At 39.6% G+C, this 18,469-nt stretch overlaps 1 protein-coding gene across 4 annotated transcripts in view; it reads right to left on the bottom strand.

Annotated features, from left to right (window-relative positions):
• The window catches only part of LOC121323650 (protein TANC1-like), a 136,896-nt gene that overhangs the window by 38,765 nt on the left and 79,662 nt on the right, over positions 1-18,469 (bottom strand). For all 4 annotated transcript variants that reach the window (XM_041264828.1, XM_041264831.1, XM_041264827.1 and 1 more), the window contains 5 exons: positions 17,037-17,226; positions 13,694-13,966; positions 2,915-3,040; positions 1,936-2,217; positions 689-840 (listed from right to left, as the gene is read on the bottom strand). In XM_041264828.1, the coding sequence (XP_041120762.1) occupies positions 689-840; positions 1,936-2,217; positions 2,915-3,040; positions 13,694-13,966; positions 17,037-17,226 (1,023 nt within the window). The remainder of the gene's footprint in view (positions 1-688; positions 841-1,935; positions 2,218-2,914; positions 3,041-13,693; positions 13,967-17,036; positions 17,227-18,469) is intronic.

Here is an 18,469-nt window from a genome sequence, read left to right as displayed (position 1 = left end):
ATTTCCCAAGTCGCCTGGGGGTTGCAACAGTGAACCGGGATAAAAATAATAATTGGGCATTCCAAACTGGGGAGAAAACTGGGGTAAAAACTATTGCCGACAACTAAATTAAAAAAATAAATAAATAAATAAATCACTATGTTTTTAACTATCAACAGCTATTAACGTAGTGTACATGTTAAGTGTCCCGAGCAATTTTATAACATTAAACTTTGCCTTCTGCTTCATTTCAAATCGTATTCAACAAAGACATGCAACAGCAGTTTAATAAAATGTATAAAATACACGGCAGAGCACATCAAAGTAACGGAAGGTATACTGTGCCAGTGCACCTACACCAAGGAGAATAGTAACGAGGGGATCGTGCCACACTTAATGAAAGGAACTGGATGGATGTCTCAAGGGATACCCATGTCTGTTATATCACTCTGCTGAAAGGACCACGTCCTCAGCTGGAAACTTTAGATTTAAGCCTACTGGGATATCTTCTCAATCATATAGATTGGCTTGGGTGGGGATGGGGGGTGGGGGGATCAAATAAAAAATTTAAGATGCAAACACGTTTATATCAGCAACCCAAAAACATTAGCTTCATTACATCCTTTAAATCTATTTCTTTGTTTATCATTATTATTACTGTGGACTTGCTTTTCAAAGGAATGTGTCCAATAGTGTGCAGATTTCCTACCTTGGTGGCGAGACGTTTCACAGCCTCTTCCCTTCGTCTCTGCAGCTCAGGGGTCCCAGAGCAGCTCCCGTTCCTCATGGTGTTCGTGGCACTGGGAGGGGGAGTGGGTTGTGGTGGCTGACTAAGTGGTAGATCAAGGCTCATATCCCCATCTGTGAAAATACAGTGATGAACAATTATTATCTGAATCAGATACCGAAATATCAGATTCATCTACTAATATCCATTACGACTAGTTCCACAACACAGGGCATATCAGTAGCTACCTGTTCACTTCCTTCTAATACAGAAATACTGGAGGTTTTAGCACTTTTTCAATGAAATCAACAATTCAATAAACTACAATGGCAAAATCTCGGAATACCAAGCTAAACTTTTATTTACTTGGCTTCTCAAAGTTATCTCAGAATTTGTTATCGAGTGTTTATCCTGTTTTGTGTTTCTGATACATCAACTTTACAGTTGTGTTACACATGTGTACCTTGAAGCAATCAATCATAAACTACTGAGCTAAGCTCAAGCGTAAAATATTGAGTTTTTGTGTTTCTTTTTCCATTGAAAAACATTAAAATATATATATATCTAATATATATATTTAATATATATATACCATATATATATATAACTCAATATATATATATACACACACACACACACACACACACACACACACACACACACACACACACACACACACACACACACATCACATATATGTCACATATATTTGTAAGTATAAAACGTGAAGTGACGACTAAATGAGTAACGACAACCAGGGGTCTCTTGCAGAGAACTGAGCTCCAAACTCTAAATGATACACAGTAATTATGGCTTTTCTCCATTCTAATTTACAACAGCTTTGAGTGGAACTTAGATACAGAAGGCCTTCCACTTAACTTACGTTTTAAGATGACATTTAAATTGTGGTCTGAATTGCAACGATTTTTAAATGTGTGAATTTAATTTCAGATTGTTTAATTAAAAGACACCCAACAATCAGCTTGAATGTCCAGATGAATAACCTAATTTCATCACCATCACACACTATAAGTTGTTGCCCTATCTGAAAGGCCTGCGCAAAACAAAACAGACATCTCTTTATAATAAATGCAAATGAATGCTAATTTGTTAACATGTGCCTGTTGAAGGATTAGCAGCTCTGTTAGGTATTAAACTATGAGGATGTAATCCTATTGTCAATGCTGCATTAGTGTTCTAATCCAAACAACACAGTGAGAATATCTCACTTTTTAGGGATGCACTGGGGCTGTTAGAAGCAATTTGTCTCATCCTGCCTCCATGACAGCTGAGTGCCACCAGACGTGAAATGATGGCTGTCTTCCCAAACCCGACGTTCCCCACGATGACTGCCCCTCTGTTCTCAGGAGACTCATCTTTCTTTAGGTTTTCCTCAATTAGCTGAAAGAGCCAGTCTCTTCCGATGAACACAGAGTCTGTGGTTATGCTTGGCACTTCAAAAAGCAGAGGCTTAAGCATGATATCAGCTGGTTTATAGGGTGCAAACCGGGCTGGAAGGGGGAATAAAAAAAAGAATAATCATTAAAAACTACATCTAAATAATTCTTTGGCCAACTTCCCAGAAGGAATTATAAGTAATCACTTAAACACCTCAAAGACTGCTCATGGTCGCCCTATACCTTACTGACACTTATGGCAAGTTGTTTATGATTTTTTTTTGTGGTCTCTTGACTATGGTTTCTGACTACTGACTTATAATGAGGAGGCATGTTACACTGACTTTCCAAAAGAGAATCAAAACCTCACTACTGTAATAGCCAACACAATCACCATGCTGAAGAATCTTAAAGAAAGTAAAATCAGACCAGTCAGGGTGGTGGGCATCAGTGGTTTTGGAATGGTTGGGATATTATTTCTACTAAGCAGTCCATAACAACTGGTACCACAAACCAACTTTTTGCTTGCTTATTTAGGGTTTTAGAATACTTGGAATGTCCGATTTAGAAATCATTATCCATTAAGACAGAACTTACTAAATGCAGTGTGCAAACTACGCAACAACTAAATCTGTTTGCTTCCAACAGATTGGTTACTAAAAAGAGGGTTGAACTGGTAAGTCTGGAGCTGTTATTGTAATATTTCAAAGTGCATTCATAGAGGAGATTTATCACGGCTCCTAAGCAAAGCGATGAGTGGCTGTCAAACAAACAACTCAAAATACCAGCCTTTAGATGATGTCAACCATACCTTTGCTATCCTGCTGTACCCGGCCACCGGCAGTGCTGTGCCAGGGTAGTCGAATGGAGGTGCGCAGTGGAGTGTTGCGCTGTTCATCAAGATAGCGCAGATCTTCCAGTTTTGCTGAACTTGTTGCTATAAAAAAAAAAAAAAAACGGTTTTCAAACTCTATAACATCAGGTCTAGAAAGTAGACAGTGGCATTTAAGTCTCCCTAGAGGTTGTCTGGGAAGGTACGACTGGAAGGGTTGAGTTGAATATACTAGAACCCCCCCTCCCCACCTGCTAGACATTAAACGTCTCCAGACTCTGATTTAAACTGACATCTATGTAGAGAAAAGCATCCCCGCAGCAAACCGAATACACAGGTCAGGCATTGACAGTGAGATCATTTTGAGAAGTGACAGGAAAAGTCAAAAGATGTAAAAGAAAGAATGGTCAAAAATATCACATTTCCTCCCTATATACATTGCAACAGTAAAATTACAGCAAAGACACACTCTAAAAGGAATGAAATTGATTTATTTCAGTGTTGCCACTCACCCTTGTAAAACAATGGGTGCTTCATTTAAGTGAAAAACACAATGGCAGATTACCTTTAGCACCTTTATGTTATCATAGCTCATTTATTATTGGAACCTACAATAATGTCAAAAGTGTACCAGTGAATAGGAGAGAACTGCAATTAAACTGTACTATTATGACTACAACACATACAGAACAAACACCTCATTCCTCTTTAATAGTCAAACACCACAAAATGAACAGAAGCATTCATTATCTGTAAGCACACTCTGTATGCTAGCAACCTGTTTGCACAGGTCACATCCCCTCACTATAAAAACACAAGAGATTCAGCTACTTACAATCCTAAGCCGAGCCAGTGTGATGGAAGTAATCAATATGCAAGAGAGTTTAAAATATTCTTCATTACAAGGACCAATAGGTTAGATACCACTTTGTATTTCCTAGTACATTTACTAGTACAAATCTCATCAAGATGCCTAAATTAATCTTCTGCACCACGGCTTCAATCCATGGTCGTTGACAATATCTTGTAAAATTACTTGTAATTAGACTTGGCAGTTACTATACACGGATATCACAGTGTCCACAACATTAGCATTCAGCAAATTAATTCCTTCCCAAATCTGAGAGAGACCCTTAGATAAGTCCACATGTTCTGCAGTCTCTCCAATGTAGCTAGTTTGCACTGGGCTGTCTGAGAGGAATTAATCAATGGTTCTCTAGCTCAGTAACACCCTCCCTGCTGGAGAGAGAGAGAGAGAGAGAGAGAGAGAGAGAGAGAGAGAGAGAGAGAGAGCAGGAGAGAAAGAGCGCGAGGGAGCAGAAGAAATAAAGTAGAAAGTACGTGCAGGGAGCCTTCTCATACATATCAGTCAAGCTCCATGCCAACATCATTAGCCAGTTACATGAAGATTACTCTGCCTCTGACTGTGGACTGAATAAGCTGCGCAAAGTCTTTCTGCATGTAATTATGGAGGGAATTGTATCTCCTGTCAAATAGGGTGAATGTACACAGATGTTTAAAAAAAATGAATATATATATATATATATATATATATATATATATATATATATATATATATATATATATATTATATATATATATATATATATATATGTATATATATATGTGTCTCCATCCTTCCAGGAGTTTTTCCCCAAAATTTGTGCCTGTTGAAAAACATGTCTTAATGAAATTTTCGCACAATTACTGTATATTTCCAGTTACTTTGAAGGTACCGATAGATATTAAAACCTTTTTTTGCTGATATCTTGCCTTTAAGCATGATGGACGAGGGAGGGGATTGTGCTGCTTTGACCCATGTTCGGAGCATCCTCTTTCTCCTGCAGTCAGCGGCTGTGTTCACACCACAGGTTCCAAAAGCTGAACTCGAAATCTGACCTCTGATACAAAATCCTCCTTGACCCCATGTGTCAAAGTGTTTTGAGCTGGAATCAAATATCAGCTAAATCTGATCAAGGATAATTAATTTCCATTTTGGTATGTAACTAGATTAGATTGTATTCCTTGTGCACTCACAGCAGGCAGTTTAACTGTTAATGCATCAATCTTTAAATCCTGGCAGGCGGGGCCACTTTATTAGGAACCAATAGGAAATACAGTTTGATTGACAGGAGATGATGTTATGGAAAACAGCTGAACCATGTGACACTGCAACATCACAAGCAGCGAACAGGTATGGATTTTTACCAAGCCCTAAGGTTACAGATCCCTGTTCCTATTAAAGTAGCTGTACTATACCCTATAGCAAGGATATGCAATGAAACGCAGCTTCTCCAGTAAATTAATTATGGTCGGCACAGATGGTAGTTTTCCCTGGAAGTACTGAGACTGTATATTTTTAAATCAGGCTGAATTACTACAATAAGGCTGCCGTGTTTACATTTGAGTATAAACATAAACTGAACGGCAACGATTAAATGATGGAGGGCTCTTGTCAACAAATAAGATATATACAGGAAAAAAAAGAACATTTACCTACTGTTGGGGATAAAGTAATTCATACAGTACATAAAACACTCTTTCAGTATTAAACAAGAAAAGTGGAACAAAAAGTCTTTCACTGAAGGAAACGTTATTTGCACATAAGCTTCTGTGGAGTAGAGGGCACTTGGAAAAGCACATGGCAAATTTGCATGCATGCACAACAACTTGTGCTTATTGTTTGTAAATATTCCACATTAGTATTTAAGAACATACCTACTATGCTGCCAAAATATTATTCAATGGAAACCAACAATGCCACACTTTCCTCTATGCCGATCAATGTAACTGTCGCGTATCCACCCGTCACATATCTGCTGTTTATCTGCAATGATCAACCTCTTCTGCAACAATAGATTATTACTGAACACAGAAGATTAGTTCAGATATTGTAGATCCTACCAAAGTTTCCATACACTGTGTTGTATGTGCTCTGTGCGCTGCCTTTGCTGGTAGAGTTGTGTGACCTGTGCAGTGTTGCTAGAGTTAATAAATCCTGTTCGCCTGCGGGGGGGCGTATCAACGTCAACCTCCGTCTTGATCTCCTGCTTGTCACTCAACAGCGAATGCATGCACCTACACGGCAGACGACCACTCTGTCACAAGCATTAATACCTGAACCTAAAAGCTGAATCCCTAAACAATAATTGTGTGAACACAGTAATTGTTACAGCTGTGTATAATGGTATTTAAAACAGGATTCATTCATCTGACTCTTTACATATCCTCCCTTACTCTGGTCCCACTGCAGTCGGATATGAGACGGATTACTGTACTTATGATCCTGCATTTTAAAAAAAGAATCCAAGCAACTATCCAAAATGCTTGCTGCGCTGACTAGCTGCTGCAACTCGCATGTATGTTTAAGGAGTAAGTTCACATCCCTGGTAACGGGGATACTCGATGCTCACATTTTATCCTGTAATACATTTATTCTATAGTGTGATCAGCAAAGAGCAATGCTTACTGACTTTATTTAAGAGCATCAGTTCAGTTTGGTATTGATTCCCAGGGCCTAATTAAATCAGTCTTGCAGGTGAACACCAACAAATATCAGCATTCCCTAATACCTCCTCCAGTCAGGGTGATCTAGGGCCAATTACAGTAGTCTCTGCCTATAGGAACACCTCTTAAGAGAACACTTCGGCTTAGATAACAACCTTGTGGAGAAACAGATTGTTCCCATTGTAAATGATCAGCCAAAAGGAACAGGAACTTTGCTTAAAAGAACAGCTTTTTGGGACCAATAGTGATTCGTTCCCAACTGAAACAGTACTGTCTTGTAACTTGATAACTCATCATCAGACTTAAATTAAAATAGTTTATTAAATATTTTCAAAACGGATTTGCCATTGCAAGAGTGCCTTGAGGAACACTGATTGGTTTATTCAATCCTTCAATTTATCATTGCCTCATTGTGTATTCTGATTTCCACGAGTGCACCTCAGCGCTACAAAATGGCACATGAAGAACACTTTTTATTGCTAATACTGCTAAAAACCGCAGTATAATCAAGTTTATACATACCAATCATTGTTAGTCTCGTAGGCAAACACCACACAATGTACATTTAACCATTTTATTTTATTTTTCTAGAATCTGATTAACAAACGTATTTCAAACATGCAACAGCTATAAATCAAGAAAAACAACAAATCCACACGCTGTGTACCCTCTCTTGTGTGCTCTACTGTCGTTTCTTCACCCATTTCCTCCAACCAGCCAATCCCTTACCGGAAAATACATCTTGTTTTCAAAAAGTGTGCACATCAACTAATTGAAAAGAAACAGGGTCTTTTTTAAAGCGACACACACCAAAAAACAAAATTTAACACAAAAAACATATTAAAACAGGAAAATCAGCTTAAATAAATTTGATTTTATATATATATATATATATATTTTTTTTTTTATTTATTAATTTTGTTCTTCTGTTAGGAACGCATTCACAAGGTACCAAATGCTGCATTAAGCACTGTTGGGATTATTTTGAGATATGTGCGTGCGCCAGTGCCTCGTCCATTGCATTTTGTCCATGTGATTACTTACACTATTATTAATGTATTAACTTTCGGTATTATAAATGAGATGTACTTTTAAAACATCAAAATGCATCTCAAAATAATGCAGCATTCAGCATGACACCGCAATTAATACTTTTAGATGTGTTGTGAGTCTGAGAAGATTAAATTATTTCCACATTGGCTAGGCTTTGCGCAGTGAAGTATATAAATATTTCGGTTTTGAGGTGGCTGATGATGGCATGGACTGGTAAAACTATTTACCACGACCCTGTTTTTCTCCATGGCTACTATGAAGCAAAGCACCAGTAAACTGAAGTTATTTATTGCTTTTCTTAAGTAAATATCTGTTAACGTATATATGTTTCATATTGCAATTGTGTTATTATATTTTCTGTGTTTAGGAAGACTTTGACATTACCAAAATACGTGCACGATATCGATATACAAGTTTCATATTGTTGCCCATCCCTACTGTAAATATTGCTCCTGTACATGTACAGTACTCATAATTAATTTAGAGCTGCTGCTGCATTTGTTAACGTGTGCAGGGGTGATGTGTTAATTTAGTTCAACAGTTACTTTATTACTATAGTTTATTAACATACCCCATACCCTAGCCTATTGCTTTTCTCTTACTAATTCTGTTCATTTCATATGTTGATGCACGTACATCATGACAAGTAATACATATTTATTTATTTATTGATTTATTGATTCATACTGTGTCTGTGGTCAACTCGGTCTTAGAGAACACTTTGGCTATGAGAACACTTCACTTGCTTCCCGGGGGGGCGTTTTCTTAGTCGGAGACTACTGCACTGGCTTTTGTGGGATACTGAAACATACAACTGTGTGGTTAGTGGAACTTCTGATATCTTCTCATCTAATTTGGATTCTTAACAGGGTTGATTTGCAGTTTTCCACTGAATTGCCCGGTCTCATTATTTAAAAGTGTAATGCTCAAGAATGGCGACGACTGTCATACGAATGAACACAAATGTATTGAAAACTGTGCAGTACAATTACCCAGAAATGCATCATGAAACTATGTATGATTTACTGTCAGTCCATCCCTCAGTGCCAACTTCACCAAGAAAGCTCACAGTACACTACCATACGGCTGATACCAGAGTACCACACACATTCCTAATATTTTCAGGTACTGCCAAACTAAATTATTTTGTTTATTGGGAAGCATAATATAACCGCAGTACATTATTAAGATGTATGTATTCAAGATCCTTCCACATTTGGAAATATGTACTCAAACCACAAGAGAAGCACATATAACATTAAAAAAAAAAAAAAAAAAAAACATTAAGACCTGTCATTTTCCCTGTGGAGAGCTTTGAAAGACATAGCAACTCTGACCAGCATGTAAATAAACCTATTGTCAGTCAAGAAGCCCCCTGAGAATTAGCACAGCTGTTGACAGCAGTTGAGTTTTCAGCCCTGAAACTGTAGCAGGGTAGTGCTTTATTAAACAATTTTCATACAAACTGAGGGGGAGCAATCCCAACCATCTGACAGAAGTACAAATTGGGAACTTTGGGATACATCAACTGAAAGAAAACCTTTAAGCACACCAGTGGTTCACTTGTGTCTTCAGCCTCTTAATTAATATTTAGCATGGGACAAAGAGGTCTGACCCCAATAACATTAAAAAAAAAAAAAAAAAACTTAAACTTAAAAGCATACTGTATTGATATGCAATGTTATATGCTGCTTATACGGCCTTTATTGCCTTTAAAAGGCAGTCTATTTGTGGTGGGCAGCATGTTAAATGCTTCCATACATTCCCCTTTCACCACAGGTTCAATTGCGTTCGGTTTGCCTGCTAACATTTGGATGTGGGGGAAAAAAAAGATCAGCCTCTGGTAGCTTCTTTGAGGATTGTGACCAAATTATGTTGGAAAAAAGATGAAGAACGTACCAATCTGGCGCGAAGAAGCGTAAAAAGAGAAAAACTGAAGGAGGAAAACAACAAGAGAAAGGTATTGTTCTATTTAATTTTGCTTCGTTTTTATTGCTGTAGCTTGCTTGCATACTGGCTGTGCCCAGGCGCATAGCGTCCATTAAAGCAGCCGAGGCCCACGGTTAAAATAGGCTAAATTCTTAATTGTGAAGACCAAAATAATAAATATAAAAAGTACCCACTTAAGAGTGTAAAATTGATTATATTTATATTACACACACACACACACACACACACACACAAAGACACTGGGGAATGTCAAATAAATTAATTTATAAATCTATCATTTATATTGTTGTTTTTATGATGACATTAAATGTGTAGCTAAACCGGGATAGATGGCTATATGGTTTTTGTTTTTGTATTTTTTCACGTCACTTTAACTGGATAGTCAGCACATCCATGGATCACCCCACCACGTAGAAAACAATTCTCATTATGAGCTAACACAGCAACAAGAATTATTGTGCAGTTAATCAGACCGGCCATGCTGTATGACCCTAATCAAACAGGTAGGTAGGTAACACTCAGCTTATGCCCTGCTCTTTTTTAAAATAGAGCACTGAAGCTACCCAGTCACATCCGTCTCTTTTATTGTGAATTAACCTTTCTCAAAAGCTAAAGGACAAAGTTTAACAGCCTTTTGTCTGGATACTAAAAAAAAAAAAAAAAAAACAAAAAAAAAACAGAAGAGAACAATTTCAGTATTCTAGACTTAACATTGCAATACCTTGGACCACAATACAGAGATACATTGCTTTTATTCCAAAATAGCTTTTTAGGATTTACTGCATAACCACATTTTACATTCTGCTGGTGGCACTGCCACACATTCTATACTGCAATACAAATCTCCTCATCAGTATTCAACTCTGTGGCTGCCAAGTGAGCGCATTAGAGATGAGAACGCTCAAAACTCCACAGAACCCTATCAGCTCCCCCTTACTGTTAATGACAAAGTGACATTCAGAGTTATGTCATCAATCAACCATCAACCTTCTCAGCCAAATAATGACACTACACTCAATCCATGCCAGTAGAGAAAGTAAGAACAGTGCTTTTGTATGTGCAAAGCCGACAGGTATATGATGGGATGAACAGGGAGCAATATCCTCTGACACTATGAGGTGGAGATAATCAATACTGACAGGCTTAAACCTGTGAACTGGCAGTGCCTCATGGCCCGATGAAAGTGCCATACAGATATTAGGGGATTGAACGGACATTGCAGGCATTATGACAGAACTAAACATGCTTTATTTAAAAAAAAGAAATCCAATTAAAAAATTGCCTCTCTTAAGGCAGTAGATTTACTGTAGGATCAGATATTTTTTGTGTATTCATTCTGCTTCATGCAGATTGATTGGAAGCACGTTTGGCATTCAGCTCGACTGGTTTTAGCAAATCTGTTATCTAAATGCAAAACAGAGGCAATGCAGAGACTGAATTTCTTAGAAAATAAAAAAAAAAGGTTTCAAGAACTTCTGGGTAATTATCCTTTGCCTGGTTTGCAGCATGAGGCATTCCATCACGTAACCATAGCTCTCTTTTCATGCCCTTGTTCTGATACTCTTACAAGTCCCCAGAAACACTGCCATATTATAATGACATCAGCATACAACGACATGCCATGCACCTTGTAGTACAACACAGGTCTAAGACCTATGGATAATGTACACATTTTGGTTCTGCAAATGTTTTAATCCAACTTTAAATATGACACAATTTTGCTTAAGAACAATGTAGGGTAAGTTACATGAATGACTGTGACAAAGGCGGCTGTAGTGGGGACATCAGGCCAGAAGAAACACATAGTACTGCGAGAGGAAATGATAAATGGATGCGCTGCTGTGCGGTTTATTATTATAAAATAAAACAGGACAAAAACAGGACACGGCACTTGTCAACAAAAAGGCAAACATAAACGAACTACACAGACAAACACGGTGAGCTTCTACTAACTATTAACTATTCTTATTACCTCCGTCTCCAATCCCGTTCTCCACTCACCGAACACACAACAACCCCGAGTGAGTGAAAACATGCTGCTTTATGCAGCTGTACCGAGTCTCGATTGCTAATCAATCACTCAATTGGAGTCGCGGTACAACTGCACATGAATTAATAAAGTGCAATTCCCTGTGCTCATATATTATTACTTTTTACTTGCACGTGAAGTGCTGTGCAATCCTTGTGCCTAAATGCAAATATACATTTTAAACACTTGTGTTACACAGACCCGTTTATATCCCTTGTACCAATGACTATACACCAACATTAACACGCAACACAAAATACACACAGGGGCGGGCACTTTGCCACATATACCCCCCCTTGTGCAAAGCACACATGGCCTCAATGGCCACCTCCCCCCTTAAAATCCCAAAATTCTCGCTCAAAGTCCTGGGCCAAGAACAGGGACTTTAAGGGGTTGATGGGCAGCAATGTTGCCAGTAGCCAGGCTGCTACTGGCCATGCTGTCAGCAGACGTGCTGATAGTGGGGCGAATCTCTCCTCCCGCTGTACCACTGGCAGCGGAAATGCTGCCAATGGTGCGGCTGTCAGCAGACGTGTTGAGAGCTCCCAGACTGACTCCTTCAGCCGGGGCAAGTCCAGCAGCGGAAAAGCTGCTAGGGTTGGTGATCTCTAGACCTCCCCCAAGATCTCCGGCAGCGAAACTGCTGCAGGGGAAGGTGGTCTCCTGACCTCTCCCCCCTTTATAGCTGGCAGCTCCCTCTGGGGGGACTCCAGCCCCCAGAACTTCTGCAGCGAAATTGCTGTGGGGAAAGGTGGTCTCCTGACCTCTTCCCCCCCTTTTTTAGAGCCGGCAGCTCCCTCTAGTGGGGCTCCAGCCACACTGACCCAAGCAGCGGCCAAGCAGAGCTGACTGCAACCCCTGGCGAAGCAGATCCAGCGACCCCACGGCTGGCAACCCCGGGCAATGCGGAGCGGCTGGCAACCCCGGGCAATGCCAGGCTGGCATCCTTGGGCGAAGCGAGGCAGGCATCCTTGGGTGAAGCGAGGCAGGCATCATTGGGCAAAGCGAGACAGGCATCCTTGGGCGAAGCGAGACAGGGAGTCAGGACAAGCTGGTGTGCGGGTGTTGGCCCTCTTCTCGGCCACTGTGGCCGGGCGGTTCTTCCTCGTGCTTCCCTCAGCAGCCTATGCAAGGGTTGCTGAGGACCGCCAGCATCTATTCCTGGTCCTTCTGGTGCAGGGAGAGGCAGCTCCTGCTCCTCTCCCCCTGATGGTGATGGAGGCAGAGGCAGCTCCAGCTCCTCTCCTTATGATGGTGGTGGAAGTGATACCAGCAGGCATTCATCCTAAGCTAGTGGGGGAAGTGACACCAGCACGTATTCATCCTCTGCTGGTGGGGGAAGTGATACCAGCAGGCATTCATCCTCTGCTGGTGGAAAGGGACCCAGCAGGCATTCACCCTCTGCTGGTGGACGGGGACACAGCAGGCATTCACCCTCTGCTGGTGGACGGGGACCCAGCAGGCATTAACCCTCTGCTGGTGGACGGGGACCCAGCAGGCATTCACCCTCTGCTGGTGGAGGTGGCGGAGGCAGAGATAGCTCCTGCTGCTCTGCTCCTGCCGGTGGAGGTGGCAGAGACAGAGGCAGCTCCTGCTGCACTGGCTCCTGAAGGTGGAGGGTGGCGGAGCTGACACCAAAAGCACACCAACTACATTTTTTGCAACTGGAAAAGTCTTGTTCAAATGCTTTTTTTAAAATGTTCACATTTAAGCAACTGATTATACACGAAGTATTGCTTAGAGCTGAATTATAAATGTGAGGACCTGCGAGGCTGGTGCAGAAAATACTTTGCCAGAGGCGGGTCTCTGCAGCAGCTGTCAGGCCTGGCTCTGAATCTGCTGTCCTCTGTGAACAGGGCAGAGCAGGTGGCTCCTGTGGAATTTGGAGTGGATCATGTGGACACAGTGCATCTCTAACTAATACTGACCCAGCATAGTCACTGGCAGCAGAGGTGGGAAAACTGTTGTGCCAACTGTTTAACAACAAGTCACCCTGTACTATACAATATCCTGTATAATGGACATCCAACACAACTGGCCTTTTTAGGAAGAAACAATAAATCATTATTTTAAATACAGGTGCTACTCAAAAGAGCATGTGCAGTATAGAACATTGAAGCAAAAAACGTGTCGGCTTAGATTGATTCAATCATAAAAATAAGGAGATATTTGACAAGCACTGAACACAAAGTACAGAGTAAGTAGATGCATGCACACACCTGCCACCGAGTTGGGCCTCGGCATCATGAAGGTGGAGGAGTTCTGCTGTGGGTATGGCAGAGGACCGTCTCCCGCTGCTGCTGCTGCTGCTGCTGCCTTGGGCTGACCCTCCCCAGGGCAAACTGTGTCTTCCTCTGCCACAGGTGAACAGCCATCCACCCGCGGGGTGTGTATAATTCCATGGTGACCACTGTCCCTCAGACTAGCATCCTTACTCCACTCTAAACTAGAACCACTCCTGTCATCGTTCTCTGATGAACTGGTTATTGTTGCTGCAAGTGAAAATAAAAAAAAAGAATAAAAAGAATAAAAAACACAAACTTTAAAACACCAAATCGCAGACACAAACAGAAAAAAAACAGGTCTTCATAGATTTATCTACAGAATACATATTACGATCATCAAGATTGAACAGATTTTTTTTTAAATGTCTCTTATTGTATCCGATTGATCCGTTCTAACAATGTATGATCAATTATCAATCTTCCGAGTGGGCAGACAGTAATCATTCCACTGTAATGCTCTTAACACACCATTCATCAACTCTGCCAGTTAATTTAATGCATGTTTCATGGCCGAATTGAATGTACGGTTAATTTAAAAAGCACCACTAAGCAGACCTTGATCTTCGTTCTGTGTTATAAATTAACTTGCAGATAGATTTTTATGTAATATTTTATTAACAGTGCCTTGTGCAGCCGGCTCCAATAATCCCCCTCCCAGGACTAGACCACAGTATTTAATTTTGCTGGGTTTAGATTGGATCAACAGTAAAATTAATTCACTACCTTACATGTACTGTACGACTATTACCACTGACCCTTCCAAGACAAACATGGGCTACAAAAATATTCTGAATTATTCAGCGAGTGCTTCGTACCAAACTTATATAGAAGGTCTTTTTGTTTACAGCTGTCCCTTTCTAAAACTGGAAGTCGGGAGACAGACAAGGTTGTCCAAAATAACGAGGTGTCTGTTTAAATATGCATTTTTAAATTTAATTAAAAAAGAAATAAAAAATAAAAAAACACACATTTATGGTGCCCAATTTATTTTAAATGTATAAATCACTGGCTGAATTCACATTAATGTGTTCTATGTACATATTACATAGAAAAATGTTACAGTGTATGCGTAGCTGAAAGTAAAACACATAGCCTATTTGCAACTTCTGTTTTCTGTTGGTATGTGTCAGACTTTCTTTGCAAAAGCAATTAACGACTTAAAATTCAGAATGTTAATTATTCTAGTGCACATCTTGCGTTTTGAACCACTGGAGTCCACCAGTATTTCTACAGGCTTCTCACCCTTTTCCAACCGCAGTTCGTTTGAACACTGTAGAGTAGGAGTTTATATGCCCTCTTATTATGTAGGCCTACTTAATTTTAGCAATTTAGCAGCTATTTGTACCTGTTCTTCTGTGTATTTTCATCCTGCCTCTGTGTCAGTATAACAGGTGTGTCTCTTTGGATCATGCAATTCACAATTACCCAGCGTCACACTTAATTGGATATTATTGGGGGATATATTGTGCCCGGCATATCCGAATATATGGCATAATGGTATCTGTATTAGCGAAGGGCTATTGTAGTGTCCAAGTCTTATTCTTCTACTGGTGTTTTTTAAAAATCAGAAATTGTAAAATTAACAAAGGCTGCCAAATAATGGCAAGGCCATTTGGTATTTAAGCACCGAACATTCATTTAAATCAAAGCACAATTCAAACAAGCCGACCTCGCTGTGCTTAGTTCAGAATTTATAATTTTTTTTTTTTTACTGCAAATTCCTTTGTCTGAGGGAATGATTATTTTACAAGAGATACAAACCTTCAAAGGTAACACTGAAAGATCTCCCAGGAAACAGAAAGGTCAATGCAGAGGCATGTTACGATATTCGACTCATTTAAAAAGGCCAACATGTTCCATATAAAATTACAGAGAAAAGATATATACCTCATTTCCATTTTTAGCTTGATGACAGTGCTTGTGCTAACTTGGCATTACGTAGATCTCCATGTATTTGTCTAGCCATCCAACTCATAATAACGCAATAAACACCAATCGAGAAAGGCAAAGTCTGCACAGTAGCAGCACATCTCAAATATACTAATACACAGGTAGTTGTATACTGGTACATTTATGTTTTTTGTTTTTTTCTTCTCTCTAATACAATTAACATAGCCATTCGGAAAGCAATACTTGTTTTCATAACTTGACATACTGTAACAAGTTACCTGCAATCTGTACAAATCTACTGTCCTTTTTAATAGTTCAAAAACCAAAATGAATAACATTTATTAAGTGAAATCACCTTCTGGAAATTCACTTATATCTGCAGGCAATTTTGGGGTTATTTTTTACAATGTGTAATTAGCAGGCACTTAAAAGTACAGTACACAAAGCGAACTAATTTCACTAAATCCCATTAACATCTGTTACCATCACTTTTTTTTTTAAACTAAAACAACAGAGAAAATTCAAACAGATATAAAGAGTATGGCCTCATAATCTGTGCCCAAAATGAACTATGACTCCAAACATCCCTTAGTTTCATTTTGGAATGTCCTATTCATTATGGTAAAAGCAGCCTAACACAAGTGTATCATATGATAAGTAAAGGTACACAACTTAGATGTTCCTCAAGTCTATCAAGTCATGTTACTGCCAAGCGATTTATTTAATCTACAAAACCAATACGGTCTTAAACATGCTCTTAGGTCCACATACTAAGTGCTCACAGTGTCCTTTGAACTGTGTACTGTGCTGGTGATTTATACCTCCATTTTCTTCTTGTGCTTTCTATAACAATTGCTTTAGAACTTTATCTGTGAGCAAACACACAGTAAACCACCCACTGTTGTTTAAAACGTGCAATGGAAAATGTAATCTGAAGTAGATCATTTTATCATATCAGATTGATTGAAAGCTGAAGGGACGCATGATCCATCCTAAATGAATGTGTTACATTCCTTAAATAAAGAAATGGGACGCAAAGCTGTTCTGTACAAGTCTGTTCTCCATTTTTAATTCCCTACCCATTTTAAAACTTGATGCCCATCCACTGAGACGCACATTTCTTGAATTTCAATTTACAATCAAATTATACGTTCCTTTCAGAGGACAAAGCTGAAGGACGCAATCAAAACAAAGTTTTATTAGGCTTTTGAAACCAGGGCAACAGAGTATCATTTTACATTACTTCATTGCTGACACAAATGATAAATTAAGCCGGTTACCTGAAAAAGTGTGTCACTGTGCAGTACCCTACAAAGGGTGGGGGAAAAAAAGGTATCTAGAACGAAGCTCAGCATGCTACCATATCCTCAAGTATATGATCACTTACCTATTATGCCGCTGTCCTTGCTTTCGAGTGTGGAGCTGGGGCTGGTTATGGTTCCACAGGGGCTGGTTTTGCTGATTGCTGGCTTGCTGATGCAGCTGCTCAGAGTGGAGCAGGGACTGTCGGTGCTCGGAGACGCAGTACTGCCTGTCAGAGTGGAGCACGGGCTAATTCCCTGGCTGGCTATTGTGCACTGAAAAGTACGGAAGAGAAAACAGGCCATTTATAATTTGAATTCCCTCAGATGTGATAGCCTTGCTCCTCAATTGATCTGAATTATAGATCTGTGAACTAAGTAAAAGTGGCGTCAGCCTGCAGGTCTGAACATTAGACAACTTAAGCACAAAACTGTTTAACCCTATTCCGCTAACCGATGGCTATTAAACTGAGAAAACACCTGCACAGCACCAGAGATCTCGCAGAGATAAACGTACACCTGTGCTGGGGATCACTCCCCCTACCAATCTGTGTGAGACTTAGATTTCACTGTAGCAACCCATCTATAACTTTAAAGTGGTTACTTGTGATGTAACAATTCCATAAATCTAATCGCTCGGGTAGTTCCATTCCCTGTATTGATCTCACATGCAGTTTAGAAAGAAGCACATGTTACAGCAAGCAGCTTTTACTGATTCACTTCCTGTGTCATTTCAGCTCAGCAGTGCCTTCAAAGTCAAAGAACATTACTGGCGCTTAAGCAGGTCAGCCATTCAATTTTACTACACCTCCTACAAGGACAATCAAAGAAAAATGTATATATTCATCGGAAGGCATCAATATCAGACTAAATGGCACGTACAATAGCTTTTCATACTCAATCTGATGTATTTTAGCGTTCCCTATCACAAGTCAAAAATAGCAAATATAACAAACATTGTTTCCAAGGAATTATTCTGTAACATTTTTTGATATAAAAAAATAACAATAATATATTATATTAGCGCAAAGTCAGCTGCCCTCAAAGAGGTTATATATAATCATACAAATAATTTTATTTTTTTATAAAGCACCTTTTATAGTGGACCACCATCACAAAGCACTTGTTGAGACTTGGGTGTGTGAACTATGCACCAGCTCCAGAGTCACTTACAACAACGTCTCACCTGAAAGATGGGAGGTTAAGTGACTTGCTCAGGGTCACAAAATGAGTCAATGGCTGAGCTGGGATTAGAACTGGGGACCTCTTGGTTATAAACCTGTTTCTTTAACCACTGGACCACACAGCCCCCTAATATATTTTAGATGCCTGGGTACCCAGATCTTTTTCGGGTAATGATTAAAAAAAAAAAAACACCACCACCACACATTTAAAATGTTTTTTAAGTGCATGCTATATTATTTAAATACTAAACAGTACACCTACATTTCGTCCCTTCGATATGTTGAGACTTGTGCAACCTTTTTCAGTATGGACACATAAATGAATATAAAATAAT

This window comes from Polyodon spathula, chromosome 11, assembly GCF_017654505.1.
Source record: "Polyodon spathula isolate WHYD16114869_AA chromosome 11, ASM1765450v1, whole genome shotgun sequence".
Taxonomy (NCBI): domain Eukaryota; kingdom Metazoa; phylum Chordata; class Actinopteri; order Acipenseriformes; family Polyodontidae; genus Polyodon; species Polyodon spathula.
This window is presented reverse-complemented; position numbering and strand designations above follow the sequence as displayed.